The sequence below is a fragment of the Indicator indicator genome, chromosome 24 (assembly GCF_027791375.1).
Source record: "Indicator indicator isolate 239-I01 chromosome 24, UM_Iind_1.1, whole genome shotgun sequence".
Classification (NCBI taxonomy): Eukaryota; Metazoa; Chordata; class Aves; order Piciformes; family Indicatoridae; genus Indicator; species Indicator indicator.
This window is the reverse complement of record NC_072033.1, coordinates 12207036-12233020: the sequence shown is the minus strand read 5'-3', so window position 1 is coordinate 12233020 and position 25985 is coordinate 12207036. Positions and strand designations below refer to the sequence as shown.

The window sequence follows — 25985 nt, the reverse complement described above, 5'->3', positions numbered from 1 at the left end:
TCCCCCCTGCCTGCAACAAGGCCAGGAGACCTTTGGACTGAGTAACCACCAGAGTCACTTGAGGGTTTGGGTGGGGAGATGAGAGCAAGAAGAGGTTTTTTTAAATCATACAAAGGGACATGGCAGGTGTTTGCATGGGGATGTGGTGTTTGTGCGGGACTGTGGTGGATGATTGGATGGGGACACGATGGGCTTGTGGATGTTTTAGGGAAGCACCTGAAGGAGGAATGGGCTGCCTGTGGGGAGAGGACGCCGTAGGGTTTGTCAGGGCGCGGCTACCTGGGCAGCCGCAGCCCACCGGGCGGGGGCAGCACCGAGCCCCTTGTGCCAGGGGAACCATTGCTCACCGGTGCTAGGACCCGGCAGAGCCCTGCCGGCCGGCGCGGGAGGGCGGGGATAGCCGTGATGAGCTAGCCGAGCCAATCAGCAGGGGGCAGCGGCCGGGCTTATTTACATCCCGGCGCGACGCATCCAATGAGGGTGTGAGTTGTAGGTTTCGCTGCGCCCCCCCGCCGGTCCAGCCCGGGCGGTTGAGGCGGTCGCGGCTCATTCGGAGAATGGCCGCGGCCACGGCGTGCGGCTCCCCGCCTTCCCGCCCGCCCCGCGAGCAGGCGCCGCCGCCGCGGAAGCGGGGTGACTCGCGGCGGCGGCAGGCCGCCCTCTTCTTCCTCAACAACATCTCCCTGGACGGACGGCCTCCCTGTCCGCCCACCGACAAACCGCTGCCGCCCGCCGGCCAGGGTGAAAGGGAGGAGGCGGCGGTGGCGGCGCCGACCGGAGCCCCCCCTCGCTTGTTGTCCCCACCGCCCGCCTGTCAACCGCCGCCCGCTTTGCTGCTGACCGGTGTCTCCCCTCTCGTCGCCACCACCGGAGCCAAGGGGGAGGCGGACCCCACCCGCGGGGGCATGTTCCTGCCGCAGCTGCTCCTGGGCGGCCCGCTCTGTCCGCCGCCCCCGGCGCCGCCCGCCCTGCCGGGGATGCTGGCGGCCGCCAAACCGGGCGCACCGGGGCTGCTGAGCCCCACACAGAACGCGGCGGGCGGCGGCTTCGCGCTGGAGGCGCAGCGACAGAGGTGAGTGCGGGGAGCGGGGCACGCAGGGACAGCCCCTACCGCCCCCCATACGCACACCCCCGCCGCCCTGACCCCGCGGGGCGTGGGAAGCGGCGGGACCCCCCGGGGCCCTGGGAAGAGCCGGACTTTCCCAGGGCCCTCGGCCGGCCGGTGGCTCCGGGGGCATGGGGAATGGAGCATGGGAAATGGGTGCCCTCAGGGAAGAGCGGCCGAGGGAGGCGGTGCCGACACCGCTGTCGCCTGACCCCCGGAGGGAGCCCCTGCCCCGGCGCAGCCGTGCCGGAGGTGTGCCGTGGGGAAGCGGGGAGTTCACGTCGCAAGCAGCTGGGGAGCGCTGCCCGCTGGCTCTGGAAGCCCCGGGGATGTGCGGCTACCGCTGCGGAGGATGCCCCAGCCTGCGGGAGCGTCTGGTGAGGGGCATTTGCGGAGCGTTTCACACTCTGGCTGCGGATCTGCGGTACCCTGAGCCCTGCCTCCTGCTTTGCCCTAGCTCGGTTGTTTGCTGTTTTTGCGGTTTCCAGATGAAGCTGACGGTGATTGCTGGGCAAGACCCTTCCTCCTTGCAACAGTCACGCTGCTGATGTAGAGCCTTCTCCTAATCTCTGCTGCTTGCCTGTGCAGTAACTGTATATTCATAAACGCTTGTGCGCTGGGACCCTGGAGTCAGCCCTAGGGGAGGATGTTCTGGCCTTCAGTGCAGGATTACCGCTGCCTTTCCCAGGGACTTCTATCAGCCTGAAAGTGTTGGTTTTCTAATCGACTGCAAGGCGGACTCTTGCTCAGATCTTGGGGATTTGAGCTCTGAAGGAACTCTTTTTCAGGCTGTTTCTTGCATAAACAGCTTTGTAAAGTGAGCTGGTCTCTGAGCCCGAAGATAGCGAAGAGTATCAAAGGCTTTAAGTCTCTGTGGTCTTTATAGCAGCTTCCAGAGCTTTGTTAGTGAGCTGAAATAGAGAAGTTGTCTGTGCTTTAAAGCTGGGGAGCTTTGCTAAGGCAGTGATGTGTGTTCCCTTGCAGCGTATATCATGTACTGGAGGTATCCTGTAATTACTCAGAAAACAATTGTCTAGAGGCTGAAGTGGCTTTAGAGAGCAGTAGCTGTTGGTCGGTGAGGTGTAGGGGTCCTCTTGTGTGTTGTCCCTCCTGGGTTTTTTGCCTTCTTCAGCTGTCACTTACCACCTAGTCCTTTTCTCCTTTTAATTGAAGAGACCTTTCTTTCCTTACTTCCTGCAGAAGGTGAAGCTGGCCCTGCTAGATGGATGTCCTGTACACACTTTGCACTGTCAGGTACTGCTTGTTGAGCAGGAAAGCCTGAGGTGAGGGTGTTGCTGTAGCACAGCTTCCTAGCACTATTCCTGGTCCACAAAAGCCAATGTACCAGGTGCTATGTGACTTCATTTCATTGCTTTACTGTTACAGGTAAAGCTCTTGAGGGCAAGTTTTGCATCAAGAGCTTCACAAGCACAGGTATCTCTGTGGGTGTGATACTTCTTGTGCCTGTTGAGTTCTGAACTGATGGAGTTCATGCAGTTGATTCAATCCTCCTTCTTCCCAGTCCAAGTCAATGAGACACTAAGAAAATGCTCCTAGGAACTTCTCATTTGATGTCTTTTCTGTCTCTTTCCTTGGCATCTGATTTTACGTACTGTGTTCTGCTATGATAGTTCTAATCAATCCATCTGAAAAGAATGATAAATCAGAAAGAAAAGGTAGAGAAGTGTGAGGGGGTAATTGAGAGAAATGAAAGGGGCTTCTGTCTGAGTAATGACAAAACAGCCCATGGTTTCCGAGCTTGGAAGAGATGGCTGAAAGGGCATGTTGTATTGAGTCAGTCATTTTTGTAGACTACTTACAAGGGTGATGTGGACTGAGTGTGTTTATCTATTTTTGTGTCTTTAAAGGAGAAAAGAGCGTGAGAACATCTGCTGAGGCTATCAGGCAGAAGATCCATATCTTTATATGGAGATACACACATCTGACAGGATAGTTTTATGCTGCCTGTGGGGACATGTTAGACCAAATATATCTCCTCCCAGTTATGCTGGGCACAGGAGTGTGTGAGATGAGCCATCCCTCTGTAATTCCAACTTCACCTGCAGCTTGCATAGTGAGGGATTATTTAACACTACTTTTCTGCTGGTTCCATATGCGCTCTGCCATGGAACATCCCTTCATCCCTGCAGAACATCCTCCTCTTGTCACAAATACATGACAAGGGGGTTGAGGAATTTCCTGCTGCTTTCCCTTCTGTGTTAGGTGAGCTGTTTGCAAAATAAGGTTCAGAAATCAACAAACAATTACAAAATGTGTTTGTTTTTACTGGAGCTCAGGAAGCTGGGTATCATTTTACTGTACAGTAAGGTTGCTACTCTAGATAGGTTAACTGCCTGCATTGTGCAAATGTACAGGGGTATGAAGTCATCAGAGGGAAGGGGAATCTGCACTGTGACTGTGGACACCTAATCTTTGGTGCCTGCTTAAGACAGCTGCTCTCCTCAGAGTCCTTTTTTTAGTCACTGTCAAGAGCTGCTTAGAATTGGAGCCTCCCTTAAGCACATCAGGAGCATGGGCTGAAGGGTCTCTAGGTTTGCTCATGTTCAATGAGCAGAGCTACTGCAGTCCTGTGCCATGCTTGGGGATTTCATCGTGCTGGGGCTTGTCCCAGTCCGTGGAGATCACTTAATCTAGAACTGGCAGTTTTGTTGGGCAGAGTTTTATTACAAAACTTGATCTTGTCTGACTTGATTGAGAAGTTGCAAGAAGCTGATGAGCCCAGCCAATGGATCAGGCTGTGGACTCTGCTAGATTCACTGCTTAGTTGTTAGAGACAGGCAGGATCTTCACTACAGCCCAAGGAACTGATCTGCTCAGCTGATGCAATGTGAAGTTTCTTGGAGTTCCTTGGTAACTGATGGGTCCCTTAGGATGGAAACTTCAGTGGTGCACACTCCCTTGGAGCATCTGGATGCTTGGTTTCATCATGCTGCAGGCTGAGCATTACAAACTTAACGACTTTAACCTTCTACTTTTGTTTTCCTAAGGAATCTTTTGTTTACAGGGTCTTAATTTACAATGCTGTGTTACACCAGTTTGCTTAATCTGCTCCCCAACCCTCCTCCCTTCTCCTTTTCCAGCTTGCTCTGTTCTTTTGTTCTTTCAAAGAACAAGCCTCACAGAAAGCAGCGGAGGGAGGCAGCAAGCAGGGAACAAACCAGCATTCACTGATTGAGAATTGAATTTCTGCAGCTGGGTCTGAAACTGGCAGAGCTTTCTGGGGAAACAGATAATAGAGAGCCCTGAAAATTGTCAGGTTATGAAAGCACAAAGGATGGGAGCAGCCCTGAATGTCAATGCTTGTTGTGTTTCTGAGATTTCAGTATAGTGCCTTGTAGAGCAGCTGGTTTTGCCATATATTTGCTGCTTTTTGCCTGGCCTAAGAATAAATACAGAGGCTAAATTCTTTGCAACTGATGCATTCATGTCCTTGATGCTCAGTGGTGAGGGAGCTGAGCTGAATGCTCGTGCTTGCTGATAAATCAGAAATGACTGAGCTAATTTAGGTCATTTTACAAGTGGGAGGATAAACAGTAGTTAACAGCAGCGCTTTGGACCAACTCTGCTTTTAAGTCTTAATTGGCTGCTGGATTGCTGACATAGGTGTGATCATATTAGTTCTTTGGGTGGAATGGCAGAAATGCTTGGTCAGCCTTTTATGCTTATGATGGTTAATGTGTTGTTTTGTCCTGCTGTCAGCTTAGCTGCTGATTTCACTTCAAATAATATAAATAAATTTTTAAAAAAATAATAATACAATCAACCCTCTGCTAATAAACAGATTTTGTTGAGATGGATGAAATGCAGTGTTTAGAAGTCTTAATTTTGAGCCTTATTTGGAATAACCTGAGCACACATGGTGCTTTTCAGGAACTAGCAAGAGCTGTCAGAGCTGGCAAGCCTTGACCTTTCAGGTATGAACTGGGATGTACTGCTCAGGGCTGAACACAAATATATTCCAAATCTGAACTTTGTTTAAAAGTCAGCTGACGTGTGAAAGCTGCAGTCTCCTCCTCAGCAAGTACAGTTTGCTTTGACAGCTTTCTGTCTTATTTGCAGCTGGAGATGAACTCAGTGTGCCCAGTATTAAACATTTGTAATCTGTAGCTGTCTGTAGGACATTCCCAGCCAGGTATATTAATCAGAAGTTAGTTGTATGCCTAGTAGGGAACTTAGAGATCAGTAAATCCACGTCCTTGTATTCTGCACACCTCTGTGAGCAGGTCTGGGTCAGACAGTCCTAGATGCTGCTAACACCAAGGTTATTTGACCTCTTCGTTTAAGAATCCAGAGGCTTTTCAAGTGACTTTGATGTCCAGGCAGAATGATTCTGCACAGAATTAATTGTACTTGCAGCTGACCTCACCAGCTTTTCAAAGTGATTGTGCAGAAGCTCTGGCAGCAGGTTTTGGGATGCTGTGGGTAAGGGGATGTTCTGGAAGCACCATTTCCACCTTTCCCTTCCCTTGATGCCAGCTTGCAGTCCCTCTCTGCAGGAGTCAGTGAGAGTGGTCCACATGACATTGTCTTGCTTCTTGAAAGCTGTGAGTCATCAGCTGAGAGGAGAAAATGCTACCAAATGAAATGGAAAAAGCCAAAAGCTTAACTCTGGGAAGGAATCAGTGTGGCCCTCTTTCAGACCTCCAGTAAGCAAGTCCTGTAGGAGTATTAGAGCCATTGAGGAGATTCAGGGCTCCCTACTATAACTTTGAGCCCCAAAGCCCTCCTTGATAATTGCAGAGCCATGGACTGCCCTAACTTGCATGACTGACCAGACACCTATCTCACCCAGCTTCTTTGGGCCTGTTGTGTGCTCTTGGCACCACAAGTGAACCAGTTCAGGAGAGTTATTGGCAGTGCTGATCTTCTTTTGCAAGCTCCTATAAACTGTGGAATGAGGCAGGGAGGGAAAGGTCTTTGCTTTCAGTAGCAGCTCTGAGGTTGGATCTGGTTTGTTTAGTTTAGAAAGGAGAGGGGGGGAGAGGGTGGAGGGAAGGGAAGTGACTTGTGCAAAAATTCTCTACTAAATATTTTTTTCTGTTTCCTGCATTATGTTTTAGTTACATTAAATCCTCAAGACTTAGTTTCAGCTGGCCTGTGTTCCTCTTTTTCCCATCTGTCAACCAGTTAGAGCTGTGAGGCTTGTCAGGCTGAGAGAGCTTGAAGATGTTTTTGAGCTTTCTTTTGAAGATTGTTCTGAAGTCTCTGGCTCTGTAGTTTGACTTTTAAAATGCACAATGTGACATGCACCCAAACAATGAAATCTGGACTTTTTTTTTAATGAGCATGGATATATTGTTGATAAAGCAGGTGACTGCAGATGGAGAATGCTCAGCTAAAGCTACTCTGTCACACTTTAAATCTCTAACCTTTGGTTAGAGCTGTCGTGTATGTGATTTACTATAAATTATTGTAGTCTAGCATCTGAAAAATATATTAAACCATAGAATCACTTTGGTTGGAAAAAACCTTTAAGATCATCAAGTCCAACAATTAATGAAGAGCCTTTAACTGGTCTCATAAGTGCTAGCAAAGCAAAATTGTTCACAAGATAATCCTCTGATTTAAGCTGTATTGAGTCTTCAAAAGATTGCTGTGGGTTGACCCTGCTGCCTGAGGTGGTGATCCCACAGCCCTTCTCTGGGACCTCTGAACACCCTGGCCCTCTGCAGCCACCTTCTGCAGGGAGCACTGCTCTTGTGCCAGCTCTTGTGGTGGTACTTGGGTTCAACTTAACTGCAGACCTGCTTTGGAACTGGGCACCTGTTTCATTTGCTAGCCAGGGCTGAACAACTGCTGGTCAAAGCAGCTTGCTTAAGAGCATGGACAGATTTGTGCTTGCTCTGTCATGGTCACTGCAATTTAAGCCTAAAATTTTGTCCCAGTGAGGCTAGAGCCTCGTGACTGGGGCTTGGAGGGGATGACTGATGCAATGGGAAGAACCAAGTGCTCATAAAAACACAGGGAGAGCTCTCTAAACTCTCCTTGACTAGGTTTCCTCCAGTCATCTGTTTTGAATTTTCTTCTTTTTCCTACTTAAAAGCTTCTCTCTCTTTTTCTTTCCCCCTCTCCTGTTTTGTTTTGTTTGTTAATTTGGGAGTTTTGTCCTGAAGGGCTTTATTTTTAACAAGGCACATGATGAAATGACAGCATCATCTCTCAGGAAAGTGCATGAATATTGCTAGCATAATGTCCAGAGTGTTACTGAGTGTTATCAAGGACACACTTTGCACTTGATTTGGCTGTTTTGGTCAGCAGTTTAGTGAGCAGAGCACAAAGAAGAGAGGGAACCAGGCTGGTGAGCTAGGAACAACTCCAGAAGGTAGGAATTTGGAGAAATAGTTCCTGGCCAGCACATCTAGTTTGCTTTGTGAGATGAAGCAGGGATTTTAGGAGTGGACTTCAGAAGAAGGCTGTAGGCACAGCAAACCTTACATCTGGTTTGGTGGTTCTGTTGCAACAGATGGCTTTCATAATTACTGTAAGGCATTATTTTATCCCTGGATTGTCTAAACACTCTTAGCACCAAAACAATGTCATTTATGAAACACAATGAATACAAAGCTCATTTCCTAGTAGCTGTAGGTCTTAATCATAGGTGGCTGTGAATCAGCAATGAAGTAGCAGCTGCTGTGAAGAGTACCTAATTTCTTTCTTGTTAGTATTTAAAACTCCCCAGGCTTAGTGAGCTTCCTACTTACTCTGCCTCCACCTTCATTCAAATTATCCTTCCTTTCTGTTCCCTCTCATCTGTCCTGTAGGCTGTGTGACACATTTTCCTTGCATGTGGCTTTGCTGGAGTTGGAGGAGTGCAAGGTGTTCTCCTGGCTGTTTGGGACCAGCAGAAACACGCACACACACACCCCTGGTGCCCTGTGAGTTTTGCAGACAAACCTTGACTAAGAACAAAAAGATAAAGGAATTTGGTCATCCTGAGAGTCTCACAGAGGGACTTGCTCTGAAGCATAAAAGTACTTTTCATGCTTATGTGGCTAATTTGGGTTTACCCTTTAAAATGGAGGAATAACATAAACTAGTTCTGCTGTGAGACTTGTCTTTATTCTCTGGCAGTCTGAGATTTAAACAAATGGCACAATGAGCTCCTGGGATGGTGGCCTGCAATCCAAGTGGCACAACTGTAGTGCCACAGTGAGTAGGTGCCCTTGTGAAGGAGGAGCACTTCGCTGTTCACTTACTGTTGGTTACACAGGGGATGATCTCTGCTGCTGCCTCTCACTGAACATCAGAGCTGCAACCCTCTAGCCATGAAAATGGTTGGTGCTTGGGGCTGATGTAGATTCTTCATTGAAGTCATTTGTTGCACCAAATATGTGGGTTTTGGTGATTCAGAATGAATGTAGTCTCTGACTTCTTTTGGCATTAATTACCGAACTTGTTGCTATTCAGTGTGAGCTGTATTCAATCTGCTTTGGAGCAGGAAACTCATTAATGTGAGCTTTGAGGGTGGTAAGGGACAGGGATTGATGTGGAAGAGGGATGCTCACACTCAAACACTGAGCCTGAAAACAGCAAATGTCTCCTGAGCCATGTAAGTAACAGCAGTTTAAGAAAATAAAAGGGGGGGGAGGGAAGTTTCAAAGTGAAAGTGGATTTCTTAGTCCCTTGATGCCAGTATTTTACCTAGTTGAAGTGAGGCACAGGTCAGCTGGCTTTGGGCTCACCCGCAAGGAAGGAAAGCAACACAACTTAATCTCTAAAATATGTCTTGGCAAAACAAATCTGACAGGTATGTCTTCCTATTGTAAACAGGATTTGGGATCTTGGTTCTTTGTGCAAATTACCTTTGACAGTTGTTTCTAAGCTAGTGCTTCCAAAAACCAATAAATTATTTTTGTCCTTGTTATGTTAACAACTCAGTCTCTTGACAGTTGTGATTAAACCGAGGCCTGCAAAGGACCTTACAAAGGGACATCCATATTAAAATAAAACTCTTTCAAGTGAGAAATAGGAAACCAAATTCTATTGCCTCCTAATTTTACACAGTAATTAAAAAATCCTTGACCTCCCCCATTCCGTTCCTCTAACAGCAGTACATGTGGCTAAAGCACAGCAGATAACAAGGCTTACTGCTAATTTTAGCCCATTGCCTGGGGTGTGTGTGCCCACATGGCATCATGCAGCATGGCATCCCTTTCCAGCACTGGGGCGAGGGATGTGATTCCATCTGAAACAAATCCATACTGCCAGTCCCTTAGGCTGGAGGAGGTCTCAAGTCATGTTAGTGTGTGGCTTTTGCAACATCTTTGGAAGCTCGTGTCACAGGGCTTGGTGGTGCTAGAAGTGGTGAGGGTAAGAAGTCACAATGTAAGGAGGACTCCAAGTGCTGCATGGGTGAAAACAGAAGCACAGATTGTTTTACGTTGTGAAGGACTTTTAAAGGTCATTTAATCAGGGGCATCTTCAACTAGATCAGCTTGCTAAGAGCCCCATCCAGCCTGACCTGGGATGGGGCATCTACTGCCTCTCTGGGCAACCTGAGACAGTGTCTTGCCACCTTCAGCATAAAAACATTTTTTCCTTCTCTCTAGTCTGAATTTCCCTCTTTTAGTTTAAACCCATCAGCCCTTGTCCTGTCACAACAAGCCCTGCTAAAATGACTCCCCGTCTTTCTTTTAAGCCCCATAAAATAGCTGAATGGTGGTTGAACTCTGGCTGCGTAGTTGCCTGAGAGTGCAGAGCTGTCTGTGTGAAATGTGGGGGTCAACTGGGATGGGAGAATCCCTGTAAGATTGAGGAACTTCTGATTTAGCCTTCAGGAAAGAGAGACCAGCTGGTCTGTTCACCTACTGTGGCAGAGATGTAGGAACCAAAGGGGCAGAACAGAGAAGCTTCAAAATGACCAAATAGCAGCTGCATGCAGGAGGTTGGGTCAGATCACTGGCTGCTGTAAAGCCCAATATTGGGGGTTAAAATGAGATTCATGAGGGCTATTTTTTTTTTTCCAAGCCTGCAAGCAGAGCCTAGGAGTGCTGAACTGGTGCATGGATGCCCAAAGGGCTGCCTTAATGTCCCTCAGAGGACCCAGTGGCCCAGAAGGAGGCATGGAAGAGGTTTGCCTGTGCCTGAACCCATGGCTGATAGCACAGTTAGTATCTCTTTTGCATTCAGATAGTTAATCTGCTGATGAATGGTCAATTTGGACACTTTCAACTATAGCAGCATCCTGAAACTTTGCCATTGTCTTCTTGGGTGTTTGCAGGTAGCCCAGCCTGTGGGTGGGAAGGGTGAAAATACCCTTGGAAAGCCACGGGGAAAGGGCACTCTTCTTTAATCTGGAGCTGTGACTTAACCAGCTTTTTGCTTTCAATTGGTGAGACAGCCATGTGGGGATTACCAGTGCTATACATAGCTTGCTCTTGGCTGTGCCCTCTTCTGCTGGGAACACTTAAGAGCTGTGTCAACCTCTGAGCTGGGGACCCTGCATGCTGCTTGTCCATTGTTGTTTGCCATCTGCACGGTGTTTCTCTGCCAGCACTTGGTGGGGGCATTGGTAGGACTAGAAGAGCACAACAGTGAAGCTGGAAGCACTCAGAAGTTGGGTTTCCTCATTGGGAAATCCATCATAAAGGATAAACCTGTGGGCTGGTTTCTGCTTCCCAGTTTGGGAGTCGGAATGCATCTCTGAAGTTGATTTGATGGGGTTTTATCTGAACAAAAGGGGGGTTGTGTTTGGGGTTGTTTTATTTAATTGCATGTTTAGCTCATCAGGGACTCAGCAGTGGTGTTGGACTGTGTGTGTCCATGTGTGACATGGAGATAAGCGAAGGCGTAATCCAGAATTCCTCTGCTTGATAGCCCCTTATCTCTGGACATGTGCTGTGTGTTTTCTCTCTTGGTGGGTCCTCTCAGGGGTGCTGGCTGGGTAAACAGTTGCTGGGTTTAATGTTGAGTTTCTGGGATGGTCCTGCTTTACTGGCTCCTAAGTTAGTGTGGGGAAGCACCTGAAAGTGAGCTCCTGACCAAGGGCATACAAGCAAGCAAACCCTCAATAGCTTGTCAAGGAAATAGCTGGTATTGGTTAACAGGCATGGCTGGACGTTTTTAGCATCCTATTCAAATTACATCCTGCTCCACAGGAATCATTAGCACTTCAATATTGGATACTTGGATTTCTACGCGTCATGTCTCGTGTCAGTCAGGGTGTGTGTAAGGGAACTTAGTGAGGGTATGGGGGTTAGTATTCTGTTATAGTTGTACTTGGCAACAAATGTTCTGTGTCAACTACTTCAAATCCTTTGAATTCCAGTAGATCAGAGCACAAGCAGGAAGTGTTATCCTAGGTGAAGCTGCTTAGCAGGGGATCTGTGACTTGACATTTTTTTCATTGAAGCTAGCAGCTGCCCAAGTGATCCTGCGCAGCCTGTTGTTGAGGTGTGGAATAGCTGCACGAGAAGGGCACTCAAACTAAAGCAAACATATGTGTTTGTGTGTATCTATAACAATTACATGCAGACTGCTCAAAGTGTTCCATTTTGCAGCATACTCCACATACTGCACTACCTAATAAAGAAGTTCTGTATGTCAGTGATACTGAGGAATCTAGCAAGTGTCTGGTGGGCTGCAGCTGTGTTGCTGTAGAACATTGGCATGAAGACTCAGACTGTTCTGAGTACTCTGGCTGGTGTAGTGAGACCTCTTTATGTAGACCTTGTTTTCAGATTTGAGGGAGAGCGTCTTGCTGAGCATCAGGGATTCCTCCAAAGTGACATCTTCACTTAAGGACGGAAAATAGGCGTAGCTAAAAATGAAGCTTCCTGTTGACAGAGTGGGGATGAGTCATTGTGGTTTGCAGTCAAGGGGTAGGACCTTTCCTTCACTGCAGGTTTTTACTTCCAGATACGGTCTTAGAGCAGCAGGTTCAGGTATTTGTTACTGAGACCACCAGCTGGTGTTCAGGTGGTGTAACACAATGGATAGGTGTCTGTGTTGTGAGCACACCTTCACTGACCTAGCAGGCAGTTGCAGCTACAGCACTGTGGAGTTAGTAGTGAGGGTCTAGCTGTGGCTCTCCCAATACATCCAGTTGCTTACCCCAGTGCATTTTTTTTTTCTTGTCCCAATGCCTGTTGTCTTTGGCATTAGCTGTGTTTCCCCTTTGCTCACCCCACCCTGTGTCTTTGTATCCACAGAACGATGGAATGGTTTGGGTTGGAAGGGACCCTTAAAGGTCAGCTAGTCCAACTCCCCCCTGCAGTCAGCAGGGATATCTGCAACTAGAGGTGGTTGCTCAGAGCCCTATCCAACCTGGCCTGGAATATTTCCAGGGATGGGGCATCTACCAACTCTCTGGCTAACCTGGGCCAGTGTTTTACCATCCTCAATTTAAAAATTCTTCCTCCTCTCTAGTCTAAATCTCCTTCTTTTAGTTTAAACCCATCACCCCTTGTCCTGTTGCAACAGGCCCTCCTAAAGCCAGATGTCCCAAAGGAGGTGAGGAAGACTGTGAATGTTATCAGCTGCCTTCATGTCAGAAGGTTTGAGACTGACCCCCACATTTCATGAAGGGGTTTTTATTGCAAGTTAGATGCCAAGGCAGACTGGAGAACCAGCATTACAGTTGTTCCTGTGTAGGTCTCATTGAAAAGCACTGGAAGAAGTGTTCATAACTTAAGTGCTGGTGAAGGGCATTGAGCTGTGCCAGGAACATTCTTCAATAACTGTTAGTTTGTAGGAGGCAGTCTCTAGCAGTGCTGAAGGTGTTGAGCCTGTGGGAGGATTTACCTCTCCTGTGTTTGCAGAAAGGGATGCTGATTTTTCGTTCTCCTACATACTTGAATTGTGGTGTTTTGTTCTTTTAAGAATGCCTGAAGAGCACTGCTGAGGATTTGAGGACAATTTCCTTTTAGGGGAAAACAATAAAGTTTTATATGGGGTATAAATTACTACAAGTTCACTGGGAAAGGGTGTTAATTATATTTCATTAAGGAGATTGTAAGCAGACTTTGGTGCTCGTTCTCTTTTATGTACTGGAAGACAAAGAGAAAATGCTAAATGGTTTCTCTTGAACTTGTGGTGAGGAAAGAGGAACTAGTCTGGTTTCAGGACTACTCAGGCTGAAGTGATATGTCAGTGTAGAGGGAAGAACAGCAGAACACCATCTTGTCCAAGTGCTGGGTTTAGCATTGTGGTTTTAAGGCTATGCCTTTACTTTCTTTTCACAGAGTTTGAGCAGAAAGTAAAAGAGTGTATATATTCCTGTTATAGCTTGAAGCAAGAGGGGCAAATCCCTCTCTTGCTAACCATGTTTGTGGTAGAAATCCATAATGGTACAGCAAGTCCTGTGCCCTGGTGGCGCTGTCCTTAGTGGTGATGTGCCATGTGGAGGGAAACTGCCACATCTTGCTGGCATGGTTTTTGGCAGGCAGCTCTGGCATTAGCTCCAGGTAGCTCAGAAGAGAAGAAAACTTGGCAGATGAGGGAAAAGAGGTAAAAGCACCTGTTTGTCACTCAGGTATTTTTCATTTCTAGACTCCATGCTTAAGAAAAAGCAGCTGGATGTTCATGTCTGAAACTCTGATGTATCACTTCTGTAACAAAAAAAAAAAGTGTGATTTGATTTCTTACCTAGCTCAGGCTAGAGAAGATAAAGTCAGTGGAACTAGCAGATTGTCCAGTTCTTTCAAAATCCTGAAGTACCAGGCTGCAAGACCAGACTTAATTGCAGAAGGCTTTTCTTGATCTTTAACTTGAATCAATTGAAGCTATAAATGGCTTTGCTGTGTGAAAAATCTTCCATGGCTGCCAAGACATTAATCCCACTTTTTTTAACCTCTTGGTGGTTTGGGTTTGGTTGGTTGTTGGGTTTTCACCCTGCTTCAACCCAAGGTGCCATGCTTTTACTTTGGTGTTGGATATTAACTTCCAGGCATGAGAGCGTAACTTTGGTCTACCTCAGCTGCTTGGCTGCTCATGGGTGTCAGAGCTCTGATGCAGCTTAAGGTTTGATTGTGGTTTTGGTTGGTTGTGGTGGTGGTGGTGTTTGGTTTTTTGTTTTTTTTTTTTCCCCAAAAGGCAGAACTTATCAAAGCAGAGTCCTGCAACTTTTTTCCCTCATCTTCTGCTGCCACATTGATTTCTGTGGTGCCATTGTCCATTGGTTGAGTTACTATGCTACTTTGGAAGAAAACCTTGGCCTTGAAGGCAGGTGGCTTGTGCTAAAAATGTAGCACAATATGGGCTTAAACAAAAGCAGAAAATATGGAATCTGGTAGCTGGAATGTCAGCATTTGGCTGGTGGCAGTTGGATCTGAGTGCATTGTTCCTATGGAAATTGCATTCAGAGTTTCACAATTCATTTGTAAATCTCTACCAACAAATGTCTTGACTTTGACAATAGTAATGTGTCTTACTTGGGCAGAGTCTATTTTTTTTACTTAAATGTAATATCCTATTACTGTTAACACTACATCACATGATTCCTACTATTATTCTCCTTGAGTCGTCCATTCTGGGATTTCAGATGGGTACCAAATGCTCTTTGCTTCCTCTAATAACCCTCTCTATTGTTTTCTGGAGAGATCTGTCAATTTTATTGAGCAGACTCTCAGTCTGCTGACTCCTGCAGCTGCAGAGAGCTGCGTTCTGAATGGAGAACACACACAGATATTCATACCTGTATCTGACCACAGATTGAAATAAAGTGACTTATTCCCGTGCCTTGGAAGGGAGGGGGGCTCCTTGTGATTTTTAAATGGATATCTGGAAGTTTTTCAGATGTTTTAAGTTCTAGATAGATGTTTTTGTGTTCTTGTTAGTAAAGTCGGTATAAATACCTATTTCAAAGGTCCTAGAGGAGGAGACAAGTTCTTGGCCTCTTTAGGAACTTCGAACTCTTAGTTAAGCACTCTTTCATTTAAAAAAAAAAACCAAAACAACCCTACTATTTGTCCTTAGATCTGTTGCAGTTCATAAACTCAGAGGCCATGAACTAATATTGTTCACTCTTCGTTGGTGTTGTACATTTTGCAGAAGGCGTTTTATCTCCCAGCGCTGCTCTCTAGACTTTTTAGAAGACATAGTGGAATATGCCAGTGTACAAAGGTACTTTTTTTCAAAAGCAGCATTAACCTCAGCTCGTTGCATGCAGTCTTCTCCTCCCTCCACCCTCTTCCACGCCAATATCTGAGGTCCTGCATGCTAGTGCTGCCATCTGATCATACAACCGGCACGGCTTGTTTTTCAGAGCACTTAACAAGCGGTTTTCTTTTTTTTTTTTTTTCTTTTTTAATATAATTGCAGAACCAAGCATATATCTGGGTCTCCAAGACACAAAAGTTTGAAGAAGATGCACTTCATCAAGAACATGAGGCAATATGACACCAAGAACAGCAGGTAACTTCTGGAGGTCAAGTTGCCTCCTGTATGCTTGGGGGAAGTAGGATGTGCTCGGTTGTAGGCTCTTGTTTGATGCAATTAGCTATTTAAGATCAGTGGGAATAGAATCATAAAATAATTCAGCTTGGAAAAGACCTTTAAGATCATGGAGGCCAACCATTAACCCAGCACAGCTGAGACCATAGGGGTCTTTGTTAGCTGTATACATCTCTGGAAAGCAGAAGGTGCTTAGCTGATACATCTGGAGCAAGGTTCTGACGGCTCAGCTATCCTGATTTGAGGAGGTTAAATCATTCTCTTCTAACATCTTCGTTATCTAGCACACATAGAGGTCAGAGCTGAGGAGGATTTAAGGAAAATGGCTCAGTTAAGCCAAATTCTTGGCTCACAGTTGCTGGGTAGAAGAGAAAGGGGAGGTTGTAGTCATATTTAGTATTAATAGAGGTGTGAGATTTCATCTAAATGTTTTCACATCATATTTTCACAAGGTTTATGTAAAAATTACCTAAATACAGATGTGTATTTAAAGACTGAGATCTCCTTGAAGAGCTCCCAAGGTGATGGCAGTTACTGAACATTGGGTTTTGATGCCGAGCTTGGCTCTAAGGACCGACAGTGTGAGAATGAAACACCTGCTTTTGTGCTGCTGTCGGAAAGCAGGCAATCCAAAGCAGTGTCTTTATGACTTACAGAGCAATTTAAAAGGAGTTCTGTGTTCATGTTGCATAAAAAGCTGTTTGGTAGCTTCTGAATCTTCTTATCCTGATCTTTTCATATCTGCTTACAGGATAGTCTTAATCTGTGCTAAAAGAACACTGTGTGTGGCTTTTTCTATCCTACCTTACGGGGAGAGTTTACGGATCAGGTGAGTCATTTTTGTCTGCTTTGAAATCTCTGCTCTGTTGCTTGCAAAAGATCCTTTTAAGTGAGTATGGTTGATGTAGCTCTGATGTTTGGAAGGACAAAAGCTTGCTATCACAGCAGTAATATCAGACACCACAGTGTCCAAGTATTCATTCAAATTCCAGGAGGTAAAAAATAAGTGGAAAAGAGACTTTTCAAGTGTTTATTCCCATTTTCAAGCACACCAGTCCTGTGACAATCCCTGAAACCAACTTAGAACAGAGATGTGCTTTGCTGTGGAGATTTCCTGCACAATTGAAGTGGTCAAAAAGCAACTATCTTTAGTGCAACAATGATGTCAGCAAAAATAGAGCATCAGGGAAGGATGCTGCTGCCTGTACAAAGCAAAGCTTCAAGGTTTTGTAGTGAAGTTACACTTTAAGATGTTCTTCTGTATTTCAGTTTTAAGCCATGAATGAGACTATTTGCAGTCTTAAGAAAAACAGAAACTCTTTAGACTGACTGAAACTGCTTTTGGTGTTTGTACTACTTTATATACAGAACTGTCAATATGATCGCTTATGAGGAACAAAACCTGCTCACTGAGTTTCCCCCCAGCTTTGCTCAGTCCCATGTGAAATCCAAGCTGATTTCTGTGATGGTTTGTGACCTACAAACACACACCATAGGAAATACTGGTTTTATTCTAATCCACTTGTGGCAAAACAATGGTGGTGTCAATTCTGTCCTGTACTTAACTTATGGACAAAGGAAACGGATGTTTAGTGCTGGGAACTGTATTGTATGCAAATACACTTGCCAAAAAAAGAGTCCATGGGAAAATTCTCACTTCATAGAAATCAGCAAGGTCAGTGGAGCTATTTTAGAGCAGTTCTGAGCACTGTGTGGTTCTGTAAGCTGGCAGGGCAGGTCTCCAACTGGAAGCTACTTTTTGACATCGGAATATAGGTGACAAAAGCTGTGTGCTGCCATTGCTGACGCAGAGTTCTGCTGGCAGCCTTCCTTCTTAATTTGAGCTTCTGTGCACAGTGGTTGGAAAAATTGCAACTGAAAGGAGAGTTTCTAGTCCTGGAAGGCTAGCAATATAAATCTTGTTTGCTGTTAAATGTTTGGGCATTATTGCTAACATGGAATGGTCTTAGCAGAGAGACCATTTTCAAAGCCCCAATTTAATTTTGATAGGTATATTGGTAGGGATTTGAGTTAAAAGGAGATGAAATCTGATTCTTTAGTTGCTGAACACCATGTTTTGAAAAGAGTAGTTATAAATGAATGCTTTCTTGGAAGTGGGATTGAGTCACTGCCCTCAATATGAGACCTCTGACCTGGTGGTGGTGGCTGTAGCTATTGGATGGATCTGATCAATACCATAGAGGAAGCTGGGCTTGGGCTGCACTTTTTAATAGTTCGCTTTCTTAACTGCATTTAGTGATCTAAAAATGGAAGGACAGAAGCAGCGACATCCTTCTGGGGGAGTTTCAGTCTCCACTGAGATGGTGCTTGGAATGGAAGGCGTAGAGTTAGGTGCTGATGGCAAGGTAAGGAAGTATTTTATTTGGTTTTGGGTGGGTTGTTTCTTTTTTTCTTTCGTAATGCCAGTGACCAAACCACTGACTGGAGCAGGGGCCAGCAGATGGATAAGATGGCTGCCTTCACTCCAGGACCTTTTTATGCTGAGACAAATCTCTTAATTTATGCAGTGGTTTTCCACCCATAAAGTGAAAGCCCTGACTTTTCAGAGCAATGGAATCTGGTTTAGATCTTTAGTTTGAAATGTCTGACTTGTGATAAAGCTTCTTCTGAGGAGGCTGTTGAAGCCTGTGACCACTTCTGTTTCTGAAGAATTGATTTGACACTGGTAGCTCAGGCAACACGAGTGATGTTTTGATAGAAATACAGGTGAGATTTATAGCTCAGATTTATATAGTGCCAGAATTTTACTGATAGGATTCTTCCCCCGTTTTTTGCCACCCCACCAAATCTTCCACAACATTTCCATGTTGAAGTTGTGGAAGCAAAGGGTATTCCTAATCTAATTTTTCCCATTCCTCCTGTCTCACAATTTCAAAGTCCCTACTCCCAAAAACAAACTCCAGGGAATTCATGAGTTGGAAAATCCTTGGTGTCCTCAAATGGGCTTTTCAGTAAATGTCCCTCTAAGTACTACAACTTTCTCTTTCAGGTTGTGTCTTATGCAAAGTTCTTGTATCCCACCAATGCCCTGGTTGTTCGCAAGGCTGACAGCCACAGTGCTGTGCCCTTGTGTCGAGCCAGTGCTTCACGGAGTCTTCCTGCAGCAAGATACAAACCTGTGACAGCAAAAACCTTACCAGCAGGAACAGACCTTGGTAAGGACAGCTGCCAACTTTGTTGTTACTTCTGCACACAGCAAAAAAGCATAAAAGGAATGTATTATCTGAAACTACTACAAGTGGTGAAGTGCATTGTTAGGAAGGATGTGCTGCAGTGGAAGGAGACTGGGTTTAGCACAGCCTGCTAGAGAAGCCTCATTAAGGAAGTATAAATGAGGAGCCTGACGACTGAGACTTGCAGACATTCCTTTATGCAACTCAGGGAGCACAAAGCATTGAATCATTAAGGTTGAAAAAGACCTTCAAGATCATAGAGTCTAACCTTTAACCCTGCTCTACCAAGTCCACTACTAAGCCATATCCCAAATCACCACATCTACATGGCTTTTAAACACAGAATCACAGAATTGGTTTGAAAAAGATCTCTAAGGTCATCAAGTCCAACCTAACACCACCATGGCCATTAAGCCATGTCCACGCATTTCTTGAACACCTCTAGGGAAGGTGACTCCACTTCCCTGGGCAGCCTATTCCAATGTCTGACCACTCCTTCAGTAAAGAAATTTTTCTGGAGATCCAATTTAAACCTCCCCTGGCACAATTTTAGGCCATTTCCTCTGATACTAGAGAGAAGAAACTGACCCTCACCTCACTATGATCTCATTTCAGGTAGTTGTAGAGAGCAGTGAGGTCTCCACAAGAAATATCTGATGTACATAGACATCTGTAGATAACAGGTGGTGGTCTTCACCTTCTAGCACAGGAACAATGCAAAAGCCAAAGAGTTTGTGACAACAATTCCTTTTCTTGTGTAAAAGAGCAAACCTGACAACTCTGCTGTCTGTTAGTGTGTAGACAACTCTTGCGCAGTTGTTTTCTGTGCGTATTTGTGGATCACAAATTGAGTTTGCACTCAGTTTAGTCTAAAATGGTGCATCAGGAACATGCTGGTGAAAGCTTTTGTGGGTTTTTTAAGTAATTCTAACACCTGACCAGGACATTATGTGACTGGAGGTGCACTTTACCTGTGCTATGGGATCTGCCAAAATGTTTTACTTTTGCTGTTTGAACACTTCAGACAAAACAGAAAATCTAAAGCTCTGTCTTGTGACCCAATGTGCTTTCCTTATTCCATTAGGAAGTGAAGTTGGGGAAGCTTCAGAGTATGATCCAAATCTTCTGGATGATCCTCAGTGGCCCTGTGGAAAACATAAACGTGTTCTCATCTTTGCCTCTTACATGGTGAGTTCTCTGCCAGCCTCATGGCCAAGGATTCAGCAGGGTTTTTGCACTCAGCTGGTTGGGGATCAACCTGACATGTCTCTCCATGTTGTCATTTGATTCTTGTAAGCAAAAAGTTACTAATTTAAGACTTTTAGTTGAGATTTAACATAGTCTATTACTCAGGACATTAGACAACTATTAAATGGTGAATAACAACACTCAGGTTTGCTTCTGCATTATTGGAAGATTTGTTTCTCTCTCAGTGCTGGTCACAAGAGAAATGATAAACTCTGCCTCTTGTGTTTCAGACTACAGTCATAGAATATGTGAAACCCTCAGACCTTAAAAAGGATATGAATGAAACCTTTAGAGAGAAGTTTCCTCATATCAAGTTGACACTGAGCAAAATTAGGAGGTAAGAAACAAGCACTGAATAACAAGAACATCCACGCTGTAAAAGTCTGCTTTCATCTTCCACTTGTATGGAGCAAATATTTGATCTATTAATAGTATAAATGATTAAACACTAATCTCTTGTTGCCATGTGTAGGATGACAACCCTGTATGGGAATGTTTAGGGTGCTGAGAAGGGATAACAGTTGGTTTTCATAGGTCCACCTAAAAGGGTTTTGTTCTGCCAACTGTGGAGTTCTAACACTCGCAGGCAATTAACAGTGAGGCAGCATTAGCCTTGAAACAGATACTTGTAACCTGATTGTTTGGCTGCAGTGCAGTCATGCTCTGGCTGGATTGCCTTTCTGGACCCTCTGGCTTTTTTTGCCTTTCAATTACTAGACTCCCTGATGACCATGGACTCTAGGGTAAAGAAGAGTGTTAGGTCTGGGGAGTCTTGGTGAAGATAAGCATTTTATAAAGGCAGGACTGTGCCACACAGATTTTCTTATCTTCCATGAAGTGCATGTGGCTGCTCATCAGTGAGATGTGCTGTTGTGCCTTCAGAGAGCTGTAATCCTGCTGGTATTACAGTGATTAATGCAATCAGGGCCTTCTGAAGTAGCTAGCTTAAACACGATTCTGCTGACTCACCAGGGCTGTGTAACTCAGCTCCAAGTGTGAGGCTTGCTCAGGCACAATCTGTGTTCTGCCACTGTCTTCCATACTCCTCTTTGCAGCTGTTTTAAGTAGTGTGTTCACACAAAGATGCTTTTGCAGGATGGGTGGCAGCCATGAGAGGTAGCATCTCATGGTGAAGGGCTAGCTGTTATAAAGGGAGGTGTGTAAACCCATCTGCCTCCCTCCTCAGACCTGATTCTTCCACGAGGTGTGTCACAGACAGGTCTCTGCACAGCAGCTGCTGTGATCTGCGTGGCTTTGATGTGGTGTTGGGTAGGTCAGAAAGGTTCAGTATGATACGAATCATGAACCAATTTGCGAGCCCAGTGTGGTGGGTTGGAAACTCCCCCCAATATTAAATTTACCAGACTAGCTCAGTTTGGAAGCAAATGGAGCTATATTTACATGCAAAACTGCAGTCTGCAATGGAATTCAATGAATATATACAAATACACAGTATTTACAATATTTACAGATATTTACAATTAACAAAACAGCACAATCCCGCCCTGGCCAAAAGAGACCAGGAAAGCTGCCTGCCCTGCCTCCCCTTCCCTGCCTCCTCCTGACCCCCCTGGCCAAAAAGGAAAGAGAGAGAGAAGCAGATATGGTTAATACCAGACCAAGCAGTCAAGGTCAGCAGAGATGTGTTAGAAATCCTCCCAGCGAAAGAAGCAAGAAGAGAGCAGACAGTGCACCACACTGCCCAACATTGTGTTGAGCTATCCCTCCAATGGAATCGTTCAGAATAATCATTATTTTTTCCTTTTTACACCCAATAGTGATTTCTTTACATTTTTACTACTTTCTGCTCAAGATCTGTGAAAAATTTTAAAGGCATAGCCTAAAACCAGCACACCCAGAGGGAATCATACAGCTGTAGCTTGTTTGTGAGGCAGCAAAGCCTTTGACAGATTAGGAGCAGATGAGGAACTGTTCTTCCACAGCAGATGCTGACAGCCAGGTCAAATCAGCTTGTGCATCAGCTCCAGCTTGCTGCCAGCTGGACTTCTCCAGTCTAGGGTAATACTTGTTGTGGTTTTCCAAACAGGAGTCTTGCCCATATGCTCTTGTGAGTTCCCAGGCTGCAGTGTTTCTGAGAGCATGTCACAAAAGCTGTCATGTTTGAGAGGTTGCCTTCTTTCCTGTTCCCAGTCTGAAGAGAGAGATGCGGAACCTGAGTGAAGAGTGCAATCTGGAGCCCGTTACTGTCTCCATGGCTTATGTTTACTTTGAGAAGCTCGTCCTCCAAGGCAAACTCAACAAACAGAACCGCAAACTGTGTGCTGGTGCTTGCGTTCTGCTTGCAGCCAAGATCAGCAGTGATCTCAGGAAACATGAAGTCAAACACCTTATTGATGTAAGTACTCTCAGACTCGTTTCAGATGTTGTCAAAACTTTTTCTCTCTAGCTCACAGAATAAGACAAAGATTAAAGCCAAGATTTTCAGTGGTGTGTGCTTGCATTTAAGGTCAGCTCTTTCAGTCTGCTTTATGTCTCATTAGGGCCTCTTCCTTGATTATTTAATTTTTATTTTTAGTTATAATTAATTAAAACTACTTGACTGGTGCAGTCTAATGTCCTACTGATCCTACAGTGAGGTTATTTTTGCACTTGGTTTCTCAGGCAAGCATATGGAACTCTTGTGTGGGTGTCTCAGCTGAGCTGATAAGTTGGTTTACTTGTATGATCCCTGGAAACAGTTTTGATTCTGTATAGGTACAGCTCTGGCCATGCATTGCTGGTTCCTGCTTTATGCTGACTTTAACTCAGTGTGTTATCTTGTGGATTAACTGTTTGGCTTTTTTCTCCCCCCCCCTTTTTTTTTATTGTTGTAATAGAAACTAGAAGAGAGATTCAGATTCAACAGAAGAGATCTCATTGGGTTTGAATTCACCGTCCTTGTAGCTTTGGAACTGGCTCTTTACCTTCCTGAAAACCAAGTTTTACCTCATTACAGACGACTCACACAACAGTCTTAACCAAAGCTGTGCTCCAGCTGACAGCCAGTGGCACTGGAGATCGCATCACTGATGGCTGCTGGTGGAGTTGCCACTGGCCTCCCTGTGCTGCTGTGTGCCCTGCCATGGCTACAGCGAGTTCTGGTGTGGTGTTAAACTGTTGAGGCATGTTATGGACATGTGTGCTAAGTCTGGAGGATGGTACGAGAAGAGTTGTTGGACTTTATTTTCTTTTGGACATTTAAAGCACAAATATTCACCAGTCAGCTGTCATGGCTGCTTATTATTCCTTATTTATCTTTTTTGGTTTTCTTAAAACTGTTCTTCCCTATGAAGAATACTATGGTATTGTTTCTTTTGTTTTAAAGCCTTTATTATATTCCTTGAGACTAAAGGAAGCATCACTTCCATTCCAGTGCACCATAAAGTTCAGATGTTTTTAAGAATCTTCTCACATTTTTACATTACTGAAATGCATACTTTATTTTTTTAAAGATGTGCCTAAAACTGGCTGGTCTGGTACCAGTGTTTTTTAAGTTAGTTCTGTTATTTGGTAGGGAAACCTGAATTTGTATAGCCATTTATTCTTTACCTGCATTGGCCTTGCATAAAAAAAGGAGAACAATTCCAGTATATCTGCACTAATGATACACAGGGCATCTACTCTCTCCTATACTCTAGATCTAGAAGTAGCAAGTTTGAAATTACTCTGTTCCGGTTCAGTTAACTATTAATACCTTACAAAATATACATTTTATTTATGGAGGAGTGTTTGAAAATCTCTCATGAAGTACCACGTGTTGAACGAGGTGGCTGCAGCAAAGGGATTGCTGTCCTCATTCACACTTCAGTGGAAGATGAGCACATGACTAAAAGCAATTTGCTGTCAAATGTATCATTTATGACTTCATTTTGTTTCCAGTGTTCTGTAGTCTGAAACAAGCACCTTCAGTATGACTGTATTATATATGGTCCTACGTGCTCTGAGCAAATAGTTCAGCCAGTAGAGCTCCTGCTGCCAAACTAAGCCAATGAAAGCATGACCAATATGTAAAATGCTACCTTTTTACTCTGTTCTTCCAAGCATTGCATCACTGTGATGGTCCTCATACAACTGGCTTTGCACATCTGAACAGCCACCAAAGGGCTGGTGCCCAGCAGTGCTCTGATGCATGCTCAGAGGTTAAATAACTTCTGACCTTTGGCTATTCCTTCATTTGGTTTGGGCCTTGTTTTGTTTTGTTTTTCCCAAATATCCAAGATGGGAATGAACTCTCAGTTATATGTGGAACCTTCTGTGATACTGGCTCTTGGTTTTATTTTCTGAAGCAATATTATGATACAAGTAACTGTGTCCATTTGCAAGGAACTGATGCTTGGCTAGTAGGACTGAGACATTTGGCATTTAAGTTTGAGTCCTAAGTGAGATGCTATACCTTGTACTGAGGTAAGGGATCTGCTCTCCCATATGTAAAGTAATGTAAATTTCTGTTCTTTGTATTGAATGTTGGTTGTAGCCAAAACCAAAGCTGAATCTTTTGCTTTTCAGCTGTGTTTTGTCTGAAGCTAGTTTGGCTTCATTAGAATTGCAGCAGACTTTACTGGAGCCCCTTCTTCAAGTGAGGCTCAAAATGTGGTTTTGGTTTTTTTGGTTTTTTTTTTCCTAGATAATAATTACAATTACTAACAAATCTTTTGTAACTGTGTTCAGATGTATGTAGCTTCAGGTTATTTGTGTAAAATTTTAATATGCTTGTGATTTCTCTCTAACACAGAAGGATTTTCCACTCTCCATAAGTGAGGTGGAACTCATAAGTTAGACAATAAGCTTGCCAGTTACCTTCCAAAAGGTCTTTTAAAAATTGCCTACTAGTTAAACTTTCTACTGAATATTACTGTCCTTGCATGCAAGAAATATTGAGGTACTCAACATCTAGTGTGTAATGAGCCTTCAAATTAGCACACAGTGGTGAAGACTTGTGAGGTAGTCCACCACTGCCTAAAGTCAAGGGAGAGGACAGGAGTAGAACTGAGCAAATAAAATTTCTCATGCAGTATCTCCAGAACCATTAAAACACTTTGCTTAGTTTGAATGCAATCAGAAAATGTCTTTTTCTGGAACTTCTTTGTTTAGTGTATAAAGCGCTTTCTGTAACAAAGCTTAACTTTCTTTTATCATCATCTATGGGAAAAAAATGCACTTTGGTTTGCAACACTTTTCAGTCTCTCTTCAGTGGAAGTTTATCTAGTTGCAGTGGGCATTTGGGCTCTAGTTACACTCCCAGAACCTACGGTTTGACGTCATAAGCCGGCAAGCTTTTGTTTCGTTTCAGATGGACAAATTAGGATAAGGAGCATGAAATTACAGAATGCTGAATGTGGTCTAAAGGCTGCTTTGAAGCATTGGCCTGGGTGCACACAGTGTTCTTGAGCTCAAAAGCTGTTTGGAGCACAGGCCAAAAATGACATGGTGAAGCCATCACTGTGCTGATGTCTCTGGTAGAGAATGGGCTTGGGGCTGATGCTGTCCAGAGGCTTGTACATCAGTACTTTGTGGTGTTATCTGTGCAGGAACAGCCCTTCTGCAGAGATGCAGTCACTTGTATGTTGCGTGTGTTGATTTCCTTTCTGTTTCTGGACTGTAGCTTCCAGTCCTGCCTGGGAATATTCATCTTCTCACCTAAAAGCTGCCACCATGTGGCAAAGGACTACTACTGCGTAGTCCGTTAATAAACTGAAAGGGGGACCCAAAAGAATCCAGCGATCTGCCGGCTTTACATCCTCACAGCCCAGCTCCTCTTGCTTTGGAGAGAAATGCCGGTTTACACCGAGGGGTCTAGTGCTGTGTTTGTGTAAAGATGCTGCTGGGCTGTCCCAGCAGGGAGAACTCTCTTGATAAGAGGCTGTACATTTTTATGTAAACAATACTGTTATCGTTTTGTCTTATCCATTATTTAAAAGTTCTGAGTTGTAGCCTGTTCCTTTATTATTTTTTTCCACCCGTGAACTTGTGAAATTAAGATGCTGTGAAATAAAAACTGTTTTATTACATGTTTTGTAACCAAATGT

The 25985-nt window shown here is 44.6% G+C and overlaps 1 protein-coding gene across 4 annotated transcripts; it reads left to right on the top strand.

Moving 5' to 3' along the window:
* Window positions 1–557: 557 nt before the first annotated feature.
* Window positions 558–24546, top strand: CABLES2 (Cdk5 and Abl enzyme substrate 2). 4 transcript variants are annotated; one of them, XM_054391812.1, is made up of 11 exons: window positions 558–762; window positions 946–1072; window positions 15116–15187; window positions 15386–15478; window positions 16269–16346; window positions 17775–17883; window positions 18528–18693; window positions 19796–19899; window positions 20190–20296; window positions 22111–22315; window positions 22797–24546. In XM_054391812.1, the coding sequence occupies exons 1-11, from the start codon at window positions 558–560 to the stop codon at window positions 22935–22937; spliced, it is 1407 nt and encodes a 468-aa protein (XP_054247787.1). In that variant the 3' UTR covers window positions 22938–24546. The 4 variants fall into 4 exon arrangements, with proteins under 4 accessions (XP_054247787.1, XP_054247785.1, XP_054247786.1 ...); XM_054391810.1 differs by having other exon boundaries at window positions 558–1072; XM_054391811.1 differs by lacking the exon at window positions 15116–15187 and having other exon boundaries at window positions 558–1072.
* The last annotated feature ends 1439 nt before the right edge of the window (window positions 24547–25985 follow it).